The 17,499-nt window shown below is 51.2% G+C and overlaps 8 protein-coding genes and 1 non-coding gene across 9 annotated transcripts; 4 read left to right on the top strand and 5 right to left on the bottom strand.

Moving 5' to 3' along the window:
- Positions 1-230: 230 nt before the first annotated feature.
- BO72DRAFT_501160 (uncharacterized protein) lies at positions 231-1,128 on the bottom strand (the record flags this gene model as incomplete). The annotated part of the gene is made up of 2 exons (XM_040948949.1): positions 231-507; positions 566-1,128. The coding sequence occupies 2 exons, from the start codon at positions 1,126-1,128 to the stop codon at positions 231-233; spliced, it is 840 nt and encodes a 279-aa protein (XP_040796250.1).
- Positions 1,129-1,565: 437 nt separating this feature from the next.
- Positions 1,566-2,705, top strand: BO72DRAFT_521182 (phytanoyl-CoA dioxygenase family protein; the record flags this gene model as incomplete). Its single annotated transcript, XM_040949742.1, has 3 exons — positions 1,566-1,939; positions 1,994-2,180; positions 2,271-2,705. The coding sequence occupies exons 1-3, from the start codon at positions 1,620-1,622 to the stop codon at positions 2,703-2,705; spliced, it is 942 nt and encodes a 313-aa protein (XP_040796249.1). The 5' UTR covers positions 1,566-1,619.
- A 1,873-nt stretch (positions 2,706-4,578) lies between these two features.
- On the bottom strand, positions 4,579-6,498 carry BO72DRAFT_389998 (MFS general substrate transporter; the record flags this gene model as incomplete). The annotated part of the gene is made up of 5 exons (XM_040941787.1): positions 4,579-5,362; positions 5,422-5,562; positions 5,633-5,980; positions 6,112-6,215; positions 6,313-6,498. 5 exons carry the CDS (start codon positions 6,496-6,498, stop codon positions 4,579-4,581), a joined length of 1,563 nt encoding a protein of 520 aa, XP_040796248.1.
- A 654-nt stretch (positions 6,499-7,152) lies between these two features.
- On the top strand, positions 7,153-9,300 carry BO72DRAFT_489914 (Zn(II)2Cys6 transcription factor). Its single transcript, XM_040948115.1, has 5 exons — positions 7,153-7,254; positions 7,326-7,859; positions 7,929-8,200; positions 8,250-8,463; positions 8,543-9,300. Exons 1-5 carry the CDS (start codon positions 7,206-7,208, stop codon positions 9,175-9,177), a joined length of 1,704 nt encoding a protein of 567 aa, XP_040796247.1. The 5' UTR covers positions 7,153-7,205; the 3' UTR covers positions 9,178-9,300.
- Positions 9,301-9,812: 512 nt separating this feature from the next.
- BO72DRAFT_521181 (uncharacterized protein) lies at positions 9,813-12,048 on the top strand (the record flags this gene model as incomplete). The annotated part of the gene is made up of 9 exons (XM_040949741.1): positions 9,813-10,119; positions 10,149-10,469; positions 10,541-10,646; positions 10,722-10,952; positions 11,038-11,208; positions 11,284-11,367; positions 11,433-11,503; positions 11,568-11,704; positions 11,782-12,048. The coding sequence occupies 9 exons, from the start codon at positions 9,813-9,815 to the stop codon at positions 12,046-12,048; spliced, it is 1,695 nt and encodes a 564-aa protein (XP_040796246.1).
- Positions 12,049-12,493: 445 nt separating this feature from the next.
- On the top strand, positions 12,494-13,498 carry BO72DRAFT_280115 (uncharacterized protein). The gene has a single exon (XM_040940275.1). It carries the CDS (start codon positions 12,661-12,663, stop codon positions 13,306-13,308), a length of 648 nt encoding a protein of 215 aa, XP_040796245.1. The 5' UTR covers positions 12,494-12,660; the 3' UTR covers positions 13,309-13,498.
- Positions 13,499-13,688: 190 nt separating this feature from the next.
- On the bottom strand, positions 13,689-14,066 carry BO72DRAFT_501154 (uncharacterized protein; the record flags this gene model as incomplete). The annotated part of the gene is made up of 1 exon (XM_040948948.1): positions 13,689-14,066. The coding sequence occupies one exon, from the start codon at positions 14,064-14,066 to the stop codon at positions 13,689-13,691; it is 378 nt and encodes a 125-aa protein (XP_040796244.1).
- Positions 14,067-14,491: 425 nt separating this feature from the next.
- BO72DRAFT_472584 (uncharacterized protein) lies at positions 14,492-15,839 on the bottom strand (the record flags this gene model as incomplete). Its single annotated transcript, XM_040947147.1, has 4 exons — positions 14,492-14,983; positions 15,053-15,271; position 15,331; positions 15,658-15,839. 4 exons carry the CDS (start codon positions 15,837-15,839, stop codon positions 14,492-14,494), a joined length of 894 nt encoding a protein of 297 aa, XP_040796243.1.
- A 445-nt stretch (positions 15,840-16,284) lies between these two features.
- BO72DRAFT_t287 lies at positions 16,285-16,357 on the bottom strand. The gene has a single exon. It is a non-coding gene; the product is annotated as a tRNA-Thr (tRNA).
- Positions 16,358-17,499: the final 1,142 nt, after the last annotated feature.

The following is a 17,499-nucleotide window of genomic DNA, read 5'->3' as shown; positions in this document are numbered from 1 at the left end:
AGATTACTCCGACAGCAACCTCTTCCACCCTGATCTGCAGCAGCAGTCTCACTTGCCTCCTTCTTCTTCACAAACTCGAACTCATTGTCATTTAGGTATTCTTCTTAGAGGCGGTGCTATATGGTAATGCAGACTAGATAGCAATGGCGGAAGGTCAAGAACGCCATTAATCGAAGTAAGCACTGTTGTACCCGCACATATACCTCGACAACGGCTAATCGACTGACAGCTCAGATCAGATCCACGGGGATATATTTGGACCAGTCGCCCTTTACCTTCATAAAGTCCAAGGGCTCCATGTGCTCGACGGACCCACCGTACGGTCGGCTCACGGCATAACCTAGGAACCGCTGCACCGACGTAGGGTACCTCTCGACCACCTCCCACGGCACCGCGAGGTATTGGTTCTCCTCCTGGCGGCGGTATCCTGCGGTCGCGGTCGCGCTCAAGAGCACGGTGTCTTTGTCGGTGGTGTTTGCCGCGCGCCCGAAGTAGGTAGAGCCCAGCCTGACAGAGAGATCGTCAGTTCTATGAAAGCACGCAGCATAGTGGGTATCAGACTCACCAAAGCAAAGCGTCGCCTTTGCGCAACTCGACGAGATATTCATCCTCGGGGTTGGGGTCCCGCGAGTCCGTCCAGTGATTGGACCCGATGACCACGCGCACCGCACCGTTATCGCGGGTGAGGTCGTGCGCAGCGTACATGATCCCCAACTGGGCTTCGCGCTTGGCTGGGTGGGAAATGTGGTGGCATTCGTCTTGACGACGAAGGCCCCAGGGGAGGCTGTTCGGTTGGGCAGACAAGATTGAGGTCTGCGAGACCTGGGGCTCTGAGATTGACACGGTCCGTTCCTGCTCATAGTATATGATACATGCGTCGGTGAGGATTCGGTTGCTGAGATCGAGGTACAGGGGATTCATCAAGAGCTGGGTCGCGAAGGCCACACTCTTGGCTGCCAGTGAAAAGGTCTGTCCATCAGGGAGAGTGCCGACTTCCTCCAAGACGGCGTCGATGGTCTCGCGCGTGGTGGCACCCTCCACAATCACCACGCCGTCGGCCTTGAGGTATTGGTGGATGATGTGCGGGTCTGCAGCGGCGGCCGAGAAATGCTTAACAGCGGCGGGCATGGCGGTGGAAGACCTGGGCAAGTGCTAGAATGGACGCGTTTCGTGTAGATGGTTACTTGGTAGGCGGGGTAAATAAGGTAGACGAGATCAAGGATTAAGTATTTCCAGCCCCTGCTGATCCTGATTATAAGTGAATGGTTGGCTTATAGGCGTAGGGTCGCCCGAGAGTCGGCATTCGCCACGAACGGCCACATTGAGTGTTGATAGCCGGCAATCATTATTGCGCTAACTCTCGTGCTGAGAGGTGGTAATTTCGTGGGAAACGCATTGGTTTGAGCCACGCGAAATTGATGACCTGGGAGATGTGCGATATCCTATCGATACCTCAAACGTACCGCGATTGCCGAGGCTATGATGACCATTTTCGGCCTCGCCCCAAGGATTACGGAATAACCGCAATACGACAAGAATAAATAGTCCAAGGAAGGACAAGGCTCAAGACATCGAGTTACAGCACCAGCCCCTACCTTCTGTATATCCCAACACACAGTATGCCTAACCCCCCTCACCAGGCTGGAAACCCCGAAGTGGTGGAGCTGGATGCCACAGCCCCCATTGAAGCCATTGTCAACATTATCCGGCGAGACGGCGGCATCATCATCAAGAACTTCCTGAGTCCGGAAACCATCGACCAGATCCATGCCGAGGCGCAGCCCTACTGGTCGAAGCTTGGGACCTATGTTGGGAAACTCTTCGATGCCGCGGATCCCCCCCTCAGCGGTTTCGCAGGGAAGTCCCCGACCTTTGCCCACCAAGCGATCAACCACCCCACATTCCGCGAGACTGCCAAAGCGCTACTGAAGGAAGAATCGTGAGAGTTTTGGTCGTCTCTATCTTGTACTTCTTGGACTCACCGTTGTTTTAGAAATGTGTATCGCGATGGGAAAAGGTACCACACGGTCTCCTACCCCGTCTTGGCCGTGTCGGAGGCCTTCAACCGCGGTTCTCCCTCAACCGCCCAGCAGCTCCATCGGGACGACATGGCCCAGCACTTCGAGCATCTGGAAGAGAGCGGAGAGAGCTCCCTCCTCGGTCTGCTGGTTGCGGGGGTGGTAAGCAGGATTCTCTCCTTTCCGGACGAAGCATTTCCCAGCGAAAAAACCCGAACGCGCAGCTCATACAGGCCAATTTCATCTTTCTAGGACACGAACTTCGACAACGGCGCCACTCAGGTCATTGTCGGCTCCCACAAGTGGCCCGAAGCATCCATCTGTGGCCCCGCGGATCGATCCCTCTGCTCGACCTGCGAGATGAAGAAAGGCGACGCGGTGTTCATCATCGGGAGCATCTGGCACGGGGCGGGTGAGAACCGGACAAACCCGCCCGAGCGCCGCATCATCTACTCCTGTCATATGACCCGGGGCTCCCTGCGCGCAGATGAAAATCAATACCTCGGGGTGGACTTGGATGTGGTCAAGACCTACCAGCCGGAGGTCCAGGCCTTACTGGGATACTCGGTTAGCCACCCCAGCTGTGGTCACGTGGGCATGAAGGATCCGATCACGCTGTTGGGAAGCAGGGAAGATCCGTTCGGCTATGGTGACTTCCACGGCCAGGTGGCTGGCGCAGCCTCCTAAGGCAAGATCTTCGTGTGCAGTTGTTGGAACTGGTACGTTGAAAGGGAGGGTGTTGCTTAAAATTTGTTCGGTGGAGCTTGACTTCACAACGCTATTAAAGATAGTTGTGCAAAGTAGTATTAGGCTTGCCGAATCTGATGCTCTCGCTGTTTCTTCTCGAGGTGAATATTTCAAATTTTTCTGCAAATCTGTAATCAATACTCATTGTAGTACCACCTGCATAGCTATTAGCGTATATCAGAAACTCATTGAAAGGGAACTCCTAGATTATTCAATGATGATGCATTTGCATCGGTTAACTGTCATCACTGGAATAGCTTTATAATTCTCCATACTTCTGTGGTATTCTTTCTAAGTTCTATCACTAACTTGACATTTATTGCGCGTGTACATAAATTCTTGATGTCACGGTATCTGGCAAAATTGTCTGTGAACTAGCCGTCGACCTACAAGGGACTAAACCAGGCATCAAACCCTGAGGCCGCCTAGCGACAAAAGCATGTCGTCTTGGGAAACAACCTAGTCCGGGACTGTCACTCAAGTTGATTTCTACAGGGATGCACAAGTCAAATCAGATGGAACTACCAACTGGCAAAGCTTCGGGTCTTCTTGCAGCACGGCAAACTCACCTCAGACTCTTTGTTTTTATTGCTGGGGGAACAAATGGCAAGATTACCCATAACATTATAGAGAATGCCACCATAGATCTTGTTAAAGGAGAAGACCTAAATCTCTGGAATCGAGGATTCTCGCCCGTGAACAGAGGGCGCGGTGAGGGATCTGACATGCCTAGCCCTATTAGCGGGGTTGATTACACATATGGCAGGACCTGACTATACCGGTGATCGAACGAACGGGTTTCTAAGGGCCCTATGCAAACTGCGGGAGGATGCCTGGGTGCCCTGGAGTAATTCTACTCTATCATCATACTTCAAGTTATTCACTGGTTGCATGGTTCTGGGTATCATGGGTGATAAGAGCTATTTGTACTATCTAAGGTGAGCGGCAATGACGGCCTGTTTGGGTTAAGCCTGCCGATAGCCCTGGCTGGGCCTGCCTCGCCACATGAACTATCTTTCACTTGGTTATTAAAACTGTGGGATTAAAACTATGTGTAATTATGGAACAAAGGGGCGGGCAAATATTTTCCGCTCAAAAAGCTTATGGCTAGGATAACGAGATCATGAAATGTTTTTCCCAGCCGGCGCGGGAAGGTTGTAAGATCCGTCTCTATTGCGATTACGACTTGGGGCGCCCGACTACCCATAGCATTCGTAGCTGCCATGCTAACACAAAGTCGCAAGCCCCCTTGCACCAGTCGATATAGGGTGGAATTATGGTCATTCCAAAAGCTGGGAGCTTGCTGCACATGGATTAGAGTCTGGATATGGGCTAGGATCTGACCCCTGCGCCGCTCGCATATATCAGGTCGTTGGGCCACGGGTAATGGTTTGATAATTCAGTTACAGTATGTACAGCCTTCAACTAGGGTTACTTGAGGAGCTTATCTTGAGCTATATCAGTGCTACCGGGCGATGCAGTATAGAGGGATATGACATTTCTATATTTGAAAGGTAGTTGCCAGTCTGAATCGTCACCTCCACCGCGGTTTGTAAGGCGGGCTGTTCTTCTAACGCGAGCGAATTGTCTCTTACATACATTGCCCTTATTTCTTGTTTGCCTTCTTCTTCTCTACCTTAATGAGCCCAGGGATGGAAAGTATGTTCCATGGTGAACTTTCCACTGGGTCACATATCAACACCCAGTAAATGATACATAGTTTTGACCAGTTGAGACGTTTTTTGATTTCTAATTTTTCCGCCCCCGTGGAGTCTCCAATTGCTTCGTAACTCTCCAGTACCTGAAGGGTTGTTCAAATGTCGGCTATGGGGCCAGCAGTGGGCGTCTGCTCTGAGTCCCAATCCTCACGGTCGACATGGCGTAGTCTCACGAATGCCAGATCCAAGACCAAGGCCGAGATCGAGAGAGCGGCACCAAACCAGAGGGCAGCCCTATAGCCCGCGACTTCAGACTCCCGGTGCTTCGCGACCTGCACTTCTATGATCCCCGCAAACCCGAGTCCCAGGCTGTTGCCGTACAGATTCAACGTCCCGATCAAGCTACCCGCAACCCCCTGCTCGTGTTTCTGGACGCTATTGCTAGCAATGATCTGAGCGGCGACGTAAACAAAATCGGGGCAGAAACTGCCGAGCACGGTCGAGGGGAAAACCTGGGCCCAGTACAGCTGCTGCTCCGGCATGGTCGCTAGCAGCATTGTAGACGCCAAGGAGGCGAGGCACCCTATAGCGAGAATATACTGCGCCTCCAGGTGTGGGATCAGCCAGGCCGCACCCGTCACCGCAATTGACGCGCCGAGGCCGTAGGGAATCCACCCCACTGCGACATGAAGAACCGTCCAATCGCGGATCAGCTGTTCCCATGCCACCATGTACCAAAGTGAGATTCCAACGGACATGTAAATGAACAAAACGACCAGGATCAACGCCTTGAAACTGGGGGCCTGGAAGACGGCCACCGGCATGATCGGCTCCGCGGCATACCAGGTCTCCCAGACGAAGAAGAAGACGATCATAACCACCGAGGAGACTAAAATCACAATAGTGCTCGGTGATTCCCACCCAGTGGACGGCGCTTGACTGGATTACGATGATCATCAGTTATAGACAATGGCAGGATTGTGGAGGGGCCACCATACTTCCACGAAACATTGAACAGAATAAGCCCACCCAGGCCAAGCACGGCGCCCACGTAGTCCACTTTGCCGTCTTTTGCCAATCGCTCTTCGCGCGGGGCGGCAAAGAAAAGACCCCCAAACGCTGCAGTGCCCAGACACGCACTAAAGCTGTTTCAGTTCTGGATGTGGGTTGTATAGTATTGGCCGTTTCTTCCGACCATCGCAAACTTACATAATTACGAAAATCCATTTCCAATCGGTAGACTCCAGGATTGCCCCAGTGATCAGTGCCCCGATCAAAGCGCCTATGGGCGGTGACGCTGCAAAGAGGGCCAGGGTGTAGTTCCGGGCTCTGCTCGGTGGGATCATGATGGTAAGCACCGCCACGGCGTTAGGCATGAGAATACCCCCTCCGATCCCGGTCAGCGCACGCATGGCGATGAATGAAGCATACGTGGTGCAGAATGCGTTGCAAATCGAGAAGATGACGAAAATCGCTCCTCCCAGCAAAAGAAGTCTTTGGTGGCCATAGATCGCTCCCAACCGACCGCTAATCAGAACAAATGCACTTTGAGTAAGTCTGTTACGAAAATTGTCAACTGAGGTTCTCCGGTCTAGCAGCCCCGCTCTCGGCCGTCAGTGTCCTAGAGCATGCGACAAGTTTCCAAGTTCAAGGTTGCATTTCAATCCTTCCATTTCTGGGGCACCTACCCATATGCGGCAGGCATCCAGTTCGCTTGTGAAGCTCCGACTTTCCGCCCGAGTCGAGCACTGAATTCATAGCCTCCAGCTACGGTGGAGAACATTGAGGTAAACTGGGAGAGGAAAGCGTCGATGTTAGACAGTTTTCAGGATATACGGAGAAGAAAACTCGCAAGGATGGGATTATTTGGGTGCGTGAAGGGTGCAGACCTGGATCAAATTGCACAGTAGAATGAGGCAAGTGACGAGTCTCTGCCTAGCTTTTCCCAGAGGGGCTGAACAGCCGGTGTCTAGAGGCTCCCTCTGTCGAGTTTCTGAGGTCACAACCCGGCTCACAATTGAGAGGACGTCATCCCCGTACCCTTCACGGGCCGCCAAGGCTTCAGGGTTCCGCATGTTTCTATAAGGGAGAAGGCGACGGCGAAAGAGTCTGGAGATAGAACAGAATGAAAGGACGGTCCGGGAGATTCATATCCTGCCCAGATTATCAGGACTCACATGTCCTACAATTGATGCAAAAAAGGCTTGCGATGCGTTGCGATGCCGGGAGATGTTCTACAGTGCAGAGGCCATCGGCTAACACCACCAAATCGGGTTAGATTGACCCTATTCCCATCGACAGTTCACTCGGGATATCCATCCAGGCTCCAGTGTGGAATATGTTATATACGTGAATCATTTTCTCTACAAAATCCTGAGAAAAGGTTCTTATGGTACGCCTTGAATCTCTACCTTTTTTTCTCCCTGTCTTGGCTCTTATTTTTCCTTTTTTTTTTCTCTTTTTATCGCTACGGAATACTTTTCTTCTTCATTTTTTTTTGTCTTTTCGTTTGCGAGATGGAAATCCGAAGGGTTCCAAAATCATGTCAAATCTTTGAATTTGATTACATTCACTAGCAAGTACGGAGCACGTCAGACGTGCTGTATATCCAATAATGAAGTGGATCGAAGCTAGTCTACCCTTATCTAATCAGGCTCCGCGGAGCTTCTATAAGAGGGCATCTTTACCGATAAGGCGGGGTATCAACTTTCTTCCCCCGCTCAACTGATCACGATAGCCTGGCCTGTCAGATCGCTGCAGTGGCACACGAGAGACACCCGTTATGCCTAACAACCATGACGATAATCTGCTTAGAAAGAGATCCAGAACTGGTAGGCTCTCTTCCTGTAAGCTGACGGTTCATCCTAACTCCCTCCAATTTGACACATTCGGACTGTTCTAGGATGCTGGACTTGTCGAAAACGACATCAGAAGTGTGACGAGCATAAGCCAACTTGCATGAACTGTCGCCTGCGTGGGGTCGACTGCGGAGGGTATGGCATTATGTTGACCGACTTTACAGCCCGTGGCAATCGGACAGGGCAGATGGTGTCGAAGATGAAGAGAAACCGACCCGCTGACCACGAAGTGGATGTTATTCCGCGGGCCTCACGACCGAGTGCCACATCAGGATTGGAAAGCATGGAAATTGGTGAAAACTTGAAATCGCCTTTTGAGCTGATAGACGACTCTCTGTTTCTGGACCTCGATTCGCGCTGGGATGAAGATCTGGACTGGATTGTATCTGCTGAACCTGAGGCGCAACGTAATGCCCTCACGCCTCCCACCGTGGCTGAAGTAGCAGGAGACTGCTTTGTAGATACTGCGCACTCAGTGGAGATGTCGACTCTCGACCCTTCCCTCCTATTCATGCATGAGTCAACAGCCCTGCCACCCATTCCTCAGGATCCTTTTGACCAGTATCTATTTACCTACTGTGAGTCGCAGTCCCCCCTTCGTGACTCCATCTGCCGAAAGATTTGGTAACCTTTTTCTTCCTTCCTAGATATGGAGACCCTTGCTTTGCGACTGTACCCGGTCAAAAAAGACCAAAATCCCTATCGAACAATATATGGGGCTCTTGCAACGGAGTCAGAACCTCTATTGAAATCGATCATGCTAGCGTCTGCACTCCATCTCACTAAACAAGGACGGTTACCCAGGTTTGCCATCAAGCCCTACCGCATGGCAGTGCAAGAGTCATTCCGCGAGGCCTTGAAAAGCCAAGATGAGGCGTGGAGCCTGGGAGTAACTGTCCTTCTCTCCGTTGTCTTTGATGTATACCGTCTTCTTCCCGTCATGCAGAAAACGCATTAACTCTCCACAGATCATCGGTACCGGATTGGCGACATGGAGCTCGAAGCTTATAGGCTGTCGTCGACTGTTAGAAATCGCTTTCTCGGCTTCAACAAGTACCAAGACGCTCACCGGCCTGCATTGTGTCCTTCTTCAATACAACTGGGCAGTTACGATGGGCAAGACCCTGGTTAGAGGCTTGGTACCGGAGGAAACTCTCAACGAGCTTAAATGCATCGATGAATGTGAGTCTCGCCCTACCAATCTAGTTTTATACTTGATACTGCAGATAGACTGACGGCACGCCTTTCGTTCTGGCAATAGTACCATCTCGAGGCAGCTCCACCGAAGGGCTAGAGATGGCCTCCCATCAGCGTCAATGGTGGGACAACTTACCCGACTACCAGATGCATCTCTTCCTGCGCGAGGCGACCGATTATTCCCTCGCTGTGGCTCGGATCAGCGCTACCGAATCAAAGGACGAGATGTTGCGGTTGATGCCCCGGGTCGCGGATTTGGTCAACAGGATCCAGGGATGGCACCCGAATATATCCACGGTTCCTGAGGAATTCGTGAGCTCAATTCAGCACTTCAATTGCATCTGGAAGGTGGGCATGCTGTGTTTTGTGTACAGCGAGATATATGCCCTCGGGCCCAATGACGATCTGATCAAGGACTTGGTGCAGGCTTCCATGGAGCCGCTGGATAAGTTGTCTTGGCTCCAGGCTTGTTTGTTCCCTGTGTTCATGATTGCCCTGCATGCTCGGACCGAGCAAGCACACTCAAGGTTTGAGGCGAAGTTGAATGAAATGCACACCGTTTTAGAATTTCAGGGACCGCTTTCCGTGATATCGATTCTGAGAGCCATATGGCAACAGACGAGTGCCACTCACGAGGGTAGAGTGCAATGGAGGGAGGTTATCAGGGAACTAGGAGCGGAGATCAACGTTTTACTTTGATGGGCTGATTATCTCTCATGTTTCCGTGAGACTTGCCATGGAGAGGATTGCAGCCATTTTATGCACTTAGCTCAAAAGCCTTATTGTAGGCCCCAACTGCCTTATTTTTCAGCTTTCCTCGCCCATAACACGCTTTTATAGGAAACATTATCTCGGTGCAAAAACGCTGATCAATCTAAAAGGAGTCCAGAGGCCGACCATAGAGCTCACTCCCTATGCACGTAATGGCCGCCCGAGTAGGAACAGATGAATGAAGATTGTCACTTCACAGGTCAAGTTATCAAAATAAAATCTCCAGTAAGTTGAGCAAATAATCACGTACATGCGGCCGGACCAGCCAAGTCAAGACATCTTCATGTTTATTGGCCTGCGATAGAACTTTTATAGATTGCTTATCAGTGGCAAAGGTCTCATAGTTCAACCTTTCCTTTCTTGTCTCTAATATGCTATCAAGATATCTTATCATCTCTGATAGGGAGCAGGATGCCAATACCGAATGTCGGCCTCCTTTCAGTTCGGTGTAGTGAGCCAGGGAACTAAATAGCACTTTCCTCTTTAAAGGCAGACAGATAAGGTGATGATCCTTTCAAGCGTCAAGCAAATCTGCGAACAGAACTCACCAAGCCCCCGTCGCTATGTCTCTAGAACCTGAAACACAGTCTCCCCATATATTTGGTCTCTGGAGCGCGATCGGTCTAGGGTGGCTGACCCTCAATGTCTTTGGAACTCTGTCATTTATCATCGTCGTAGGGCTACCGGCCGGCGGTGTCCCGGTCATTCTTTACGGATTGTATGTACAGTCCCACCTAGCCAGCCGGAGAAAGTTTGGCGCCCTGTCGTTTTTCGCATCTGACCGTCATGTGGACAGCATCGGCTCCAATATCGCGGTGATCTGCATGGTGATGACCTTTGCCCAGTGTGCATCAAGGTTCTCTACTGCAGGTAAGCAGTGCATGGTTACCTTAATATAGATGTACTACACAGCTCCAGATCAGCTCATCTAAGACCAGGCGGCGCCTATCATTACGCATGTTTTCTGATTCCTCTCCAATACCGCCGCCAAATAGCGTATCCTCTTGGCTGGTTGAACTATCTCGGCTGGATCTTTACCCATGCGGGCGCATGCGCCATTGTTGCTACCTTGACACTGGGGCTGGTCAAACTCTGTAACCCCGAAATTGACATATCGCCTCGCTGGAAGCTCTTCGTCGTCTACATCTCCATCAATTTCCTATGCTGGCTGTTCAATCTCGTGGCCGTTCGCGGCATTCCGACGTTGGAACTCCTGGGCTGTGAGTCCCACAAGTCATCTGGCTTAGGTAAAGCCCCGGGAAAGTTATTATGACTAACGTGATGTCTACAGGCTATGCGACAGCCTTTGGATTTGTGGCTTATACTATCGCTCTACTGGTGAAGGCCCCAAAGGCTGATTCGAGCTCTGTGTTCACCCAGGTCAACGATGAGACGGGGTAAGCAAGCAATCCATCGTTTTGCCATGTGCCCCTCCTCCAGGACAGGAATTGCTAAAATCCGATTTGCTAAAGCTTCCATTCGCATGGCTTCGCGATTTTACTCGGGCTGGTCAATAGCTTCGGAACCATGATGGGGTTGGATGGACCAGCCCACCTCGCAGAGGAATTGCCCCGGCCGAAAGTCCTGCTCCCTCGGATCATGATGATTATCGTTCTTTCTCAGTTCCTCGTCGGGCTGGTGTGGATTATTGTCTTGGGATTCTCCATTACCGACGTGTCCGCCATCACAAGCAGCGCCACAGGGTATGCTGGATTCTTCTGTCCTTCCCGATCCACCCCCAAAACTCACTTCATGTACTGTACCTCGTTGCTAACGGCGATCACGCAGGGTGCCTGTGCTGGAGATTATCCGACTAGGCACAGGAAGTAATGCCGCCGCCATCGTGTTTTGTCTGATTTTGATTATCAACAATGCCACCTCGGCGTTGGGCAGCGCGGTAACCATGAGCCGACAGGGCTATGCGTTCGCCCGAGACGGTGGCCTTTTTTGGAATGCTCAGTAGGTTCTTTGGGATTCTTGAGGTTAGAAAGGTCACTTGACATTAGACCCCTAACAAATGATACTCTGGGCTAGGCTCGCCAAGCGCTGCTTAAACTCCAATCTTCCATTTTGGTCGATTACCCTGCCGTCCCTGATTTGCGCTCTTGTGGGATTGATGTGCGTATCATTTGAAGACGTCCATCTGTCGCGCAGTGAGATACCCGATCTGACACAAAGTCCAGTTATCTCCTTTCCAGCTCCGCCTACAACGCTTTCGTCGGCTCTCAAGTTACCTGTATGATAATCAGCTTCGGTATGGCATCAGCTCTGGAAACCCCTAGCGACCTACGACGGGCGCTAATTGGCAAGTTATGCAGGCTCTCCGGCCCTTATTCTTCTTATCACCAGAGGCCAACTGTTGCCCGAATGTGATCGATGGAATTTTGGGGCCTGGTCCACCCCGATCTATCTCATTTCGGCGCTATACTCGATCCTGGTTGTCGTTGTTTCTGTCGTAAGTCTCATACCCGTGACTATCCCAGAGAACCACGTCCTTGTATAGTAGCCCCGATTTATTGACAATGGGTGTAGCTCCCTCAGTCCCATCCAGTGACCACTTCCAATATGAACTACACGGCTCTGGTGATGGGCTGCTTGGCATTGGCGATGACACTTGCGTGGATGTTTGAAGGGCGCAGATTATTTTCACCTCCGACAAATGACGATGTGTTGGCCGGGATAGTCCCAACATTGAGCGGGATAGAGCCGGACCCTGAGGCAGGTGAAGAAAAGGCATCTTCGTTGACTAAACGACCGGAGTTGGGAAAGGAAGTATTCATTACGCCCATCACACTATAGTACATGCTGCTCTGAATTGAGCTACGAGTACCTCGACAGTCTGCCAGGATTATGATAATAGTGAGCCATATATGTAGCTCATCCGCCGTAGGTCAAATTCAGTCCCACGCAATTGACCTGTTGTCCTTGAAAATGAAAATTTTAAAGTCATCTCCTCTGCAACCTCTTCTTCAGCCTCTTGTACTCGTACAAGGACTTCTGAAAACACAAGTATGCTAATTAGACTAGAGTGTTGTATGTATATATTCCTTTGTGATTTTATATAGCTCGTGTATGCCAAATTAAATAAGTGCGGGCAAGTACCTGGAGGAGCAAAAGGCGGCACCAAATCAGGTCTAAAGCGGAAAGGGAAAGTTACCTAGTAACTTAGCCAGTAGTAGTAACAAGTCACTAGGTCCACAGCACTAACTTGAAGGTCAATCTAGTCTAGGCTCCAAGCGAGGGTCTTCCAGGCATCCTTTGTGTGGACCCTTAGCGTCCCGCCACCACCCGATCCCACCAAAATAAAAGGCCACATCGCACCCCTTTTACAAGAAGAGAAAAAGAAAAACACTCCATAATATCTCCAGTCGCTTCCACTGCGACACCCTGAAATCTCAACACCCATCACAAATGGCCACTCTTCCAATCATCTCCAAGGCCATCGTGGTGCTATTCCTGACCTCGTGGACCTTAACCGCTTTATCCTTCACGGCCCTGGACGCGCTCAACTCCGACCAAAGCCTGATCAGCCTGATCGTCCCTACCAGCCTGCTCACCTTTCTCGTCTGCCGTCTGTTCATCGCATCGCAGCCGTCTGATGGTGCCGGAGCTGGATCCCCCACGGTCGCGCAAACCATCACCAGCGCGCACCGCCACTCGCCGCGCAACGCGCTCATCCTGCTCCTGTTCACCCTCTCCTGGCTCTACGAATTGCTCTTCAAGTGCTTCGGCATGTTCATTGTAACGCTGGTTGGCGGCTTCTTTTTCACGGCCATCCACAACGATGCCCTCGTCGCGAAGAACGGGACCGACGTCAGCGAACTGGAGTCCACGGCGATGGCGGGGATGGCCGATTTCCAGGACAAGACCGGGGTCGACCCCACGCAGATAATCAAGGCGATCCCCCCGCGCGCGCTGCTCTACTGGGTTTTTCTGGTGTGGGTCAACCTGGCGACCTTGGGGCTCTATATCTTGCGGCTGGCTTGGAAGTCGCTGAGGATGGTGCTTGGGGGTCCGATTGCCGCTCCTGCGGTGGCTGATGAGAAGAAGGTAGAATGAGGGAGGCATTTCGGTCGGGAAACGATTCAATGGCTTTCTGTTTTGTTGGCAATCATCACAAGACGCGGTAACAGTTGGTGTACATATGACTGTTTCACCCGGCCGGGGACCAGGTAGGAGAAGTACTAGCCTTCACTTGGATCTACACCATTAAGTCGCCGAGAACACCCACTTTATAGCCCATCATAGACCTCACACCCCACAGACTGAAAGACGGTCGCCTCCTCAATCGTCCTGACTCACTCCGTCAGCGAAAAAGCTTGCCTTCAGGTAATCGATCCCGCAGTACCAATCCCCATCCCCCACGACAAACATACTTGGCAGACTCAGCGGGACGAGCATCAACGCCCCGTCATCATCAGCCCGAACCCGAGCCGATACTACTCGCACGTCTCACACGCACTCCGCATGGCATGGTCGAGGCATTCTCCCTCCAGGCAATCCGCCAGACCCATCACCGCCACAAGGTATCCCCCCTTGTTGGAGCGGATCCGGGTCTTGCCCTGGCAGAGAGACAGCTGGAATTGAGCGCCATAGTTGTATGACCAGCCGCGGAAGGCCAGCTTGCCTCTGAAGTTGTGCGTGTCCCCGGAATTGCGGGAGCCGCTGTTGATGGCATACAGAACGAAGCCGGTATCGGGCTGGTAGAGATGTATTCCCTCGGCAGAGATATAGACTTGCTCGGGATCCTCGGGGTGTGGTGGTGTCGGAAAACATCGTCTTTGTGATCGGGATGACCTTTTAGCTCTCCGATGCATTTTTCATTGTAGAAGATTCGGGTCTCGTCGGTCGAGAGGAGGAATATGCTACTCTTCCAGTGATAGTCACGCTCCAGTATGAACCAATTATCCTGGTAGTGAACGGCGAGGTATTTTCCAGTAACTATGAATCGAACAAGCTTCCGGCACGCTCATGCTCCAGGAGAGGCTGTTTATATGATCTGGATGCCAGGTGAGACGTGCTGCACTTTCCGAAGGATGTACGCAGGTGAGAGTTTGGGTCCGGGGATTCAGGGCCCTTTTGTACGCCATGTGGGTCCCGGGCACCCACTGCGTCTCCCAGCCTCGATTGAAACAGATTAGAGTCCTCCTAAACAATGGAATATGCGCTCAATCCAAGATAACATAGGATCCAAGCGAGGAATTGAGGGCCTTGTCTCAGCCAAGCCACCATAACAACATCATCACCCTTCCAGCACGGACACGCCTTCGAGCAATTCCAAGTATTTACTTCGGATCTGCTCGCAAACACCCCAGATCCTCCGTCGGTTAGCCAACCCAAAGTCATAGTCGTCATTCTCAGCCGTGTATCGACTTCTACGATCAATGTTGAGCAACAGCTCTGAAGCCCGATATTCCACCTCCTGAGATTGGAAAACGTCACAGTCCGCAAGTTCCCACAGCCACGGCACCTCGCATGCTAACTTCCGCCTCCAGACTCTGGCAGGCAAGGGGGTCGCATGCATCACTGCAGAAGCAGCCTTCAGAGAAAGGATCGAACCAACTGGCAGGGCTCTAAAGAGCTCATGACGAAGCTCAATTGGCAATCGACTGAAAATTTCCTGTTGCTGAGGGCCTGTCTTCGCCGCCGTCTTCTTACTCATTCCGCGATACTTTGTGATCCGGCCGAGGTGAGCATCCAACTCGGGTATCTTGACCGGATTCACCACCAGGACCTCCACAAACCTTAGCCGATAGTCTCTGACGCACGATCCTACACAGGGCTGGCTGTGACTTCAACTTACCTCTTCGCCCTTGTTGGCTTCCCAGTATTGTCCTTCTGGCGGATTTGGCGCTCCGTAGTCCACATTCAGCCTGACATAGCCCCAATCATGCAGAGCTTCGAACGCATTGAAGAGCACTTGGCGTTGGAGCTGCCGGGACACTTTCCAAACGCATCGCAGAAGGATATCCTCGTAGCAGATGAAATGGAAAGGGAAGACATGCGGTGCCTCCTCGTCGTTCTAATCCTGGTATCTATTGGTAGGTTTTAGCGCAGGTCTGGGTAAGTCAACGCGGTGACCCTACGCAACTAGGTTTATGTCCTCTTGAGGCTCCAGATCGGGGCGCTTCATGACAAGGTTGGGGTCTGAGGAGAGCATGAATTAGCTGGAGCCAGCTTGGTCGCCAGGGGGCGAGGGGGGCGGGGGCGGCGGGGGGGCTACCATTTCCGATGGCAACATCTATACACCCCTGATCTGGAAGGTTAGCCGGTAATGGATTGATTCTCGAATGGGTATTGTAGACTTACCATGCCAGGGTAACAACCGAGACCAGTTAGATATGATCTAGCATCGGTAAGAATACATGTCGTTTTGGTGGTGTTGAGGGGAAGGCAATGGGAGCGCACCTATCGGTTGCGGGTGAGTCCGCATTGATCCCCAGGGCACGGACTTCATCGAGCCATTTCATGCTGGAGTTTTTGAGGATCTCGTAGCGGTAGTGATTTTGCTCGGTTCCTTTCGGGTCGATATCCACCCGGCTGGAAAAAGGAGCCCCGCAAATCGCACAGTAGATATCCCACTCTCCCATTCTTGCTGCTTGAGCGCGGTATGGTTTTTTTTGGTTTCGCTGACGAGGAGGCTCATATGTAAGAAGGGACAAAAACGACATAAAAGGGGAAGAAAAGGCGGATAGATTTATACATAATTCTTACTTTGACTATATGCGTCCACAACATTCCAGGCAGAAACTGCTGGCTGCCTGGAACGAATCGGTAATCGGGTTTGTTTGACACGTTTGCAAGTGACATGCGATATGTGGGATCCGACGCGACAGGGCTGGCTCAACGACCTTGGCGAGCACATACAACACGAACTGCAGCAAATGCACATCTTGCACGCCTTCGTCTGATGTCATTTGGGCCCAAGTATCAGTCAAAAAGAAATCATGAAGAGAAGAAATATACAAGTTTGATGTGAGGTGCATTTTGATTGGTTCACAGGAACAGAGAAGAAGACAACAAAAAGGAAAAATGTGCTCCCACGCGGATTCGAACCGCGGACCTCATGATTACTAGTCATGCGCTCTACCAACTGAGCCATAGGAGCCTCTTTGTTGAAGTAAACTTTGCGCAGCGTAATATATGCGTCATTTGCTTTAGCAATATCACTTGACCTTCAACACCACTCGCTGGTTTAAAAGTGCATCGGCAGTATGACTTGACTTCCTTAGATTAAATTATGTGTCTCGTTGTTCAACTACTAGCAAGACTAGTTAATGAAGGCTTGGAAATACCGTCTTTTTTCTGTGCTTATGGTTTCGAAGGGGCGGTGGGGTAATCTATATATTTTTCAGGTTACGGTCAAGTTTGCGTCTTGCGCACCGGGCCGACACACCCAACCAATTCTCACCGAGCTCGATTATGAGGTAATCCGAACCATCTACAAGCACCCACAACACAGGAGGTACTCATGAATCCTGTATCTATCATATAGTTGGAGGGGATTGTATTCACCGAAAAACCTTTGCCAAAGGGGTCAACCGATCGAATCTGCACCAGCAAGTGAATGCTGATACCAGGGCACCAAATACGAGTATGAGATAATTCACAAAGGGCCTTCGAGACATGGCTGGATACTACAGCAATAGTTCACTTTATGCGCCTGGATTTGTGTTCTTCTTACGGGGTAGGGGCTCTCGTCGTGGCTTCACCGAATTCTAGCTTGTCCTGTATGGTCAATGCCAAGGTTTCTGCTATTCATTCTACAGTACCTCACATACAAACTCTAAACCATGTCAGCATCTTCCCAAGTCTCTAATCGACTGATTACCAAGTAGGAGGAATGAGTGGCAGATCCGTTCAACAACTGAACAAGAATCGACATGCGGATGTAACCCTCAACGTTACGGGTCACAGGTGAAAAATATGCTGCCTTGCAGTAACTTACTACACTGTCATATATCGAGCAACAGAGAACCCATCTCGACGGATAGTCATTGCCGAAGGATCGAGTTACCATCGTGGTTTTTGATTGATGCCTGGCAATCTAGACCCACTGGGGAAGGGTCTCCGGAGTATTGTGGAGATGGTGGAGTTGGGCCCATCTTATCTTCTTGGCGAGTGAGTTGGCTCCGCTCGTCAGGCAACCATCTTTCATCTGCTAGAAAACTCGATTCTTACCACTTTCGGAAACGACGTAAACTCCTTCGTCCCAGGTGATCTCCATACACCAGCTTAGTGCTGATGCAG

This window comes from Aspergillus fijiensis (genome assembly GCF_003184825.1).
Source record: "Aspergillus fijiensis CBS 313.89 unplaced genomic scaffold BO72scaffold_79, whole genome shotgun sequence".
Taxonomy (NCBI): domain Eukaryota; kingdom Fungi; phylum Ascomycota; class Eurotiomycetes; order Eurotiales; family Aspergillaceae; genus Aspergillus; species Aspergillus fijiensis.
Note: the sequence above shows the minus strand (reverse complement) of the source record. Positions and strands in the feature narration are given on the sequence as shown.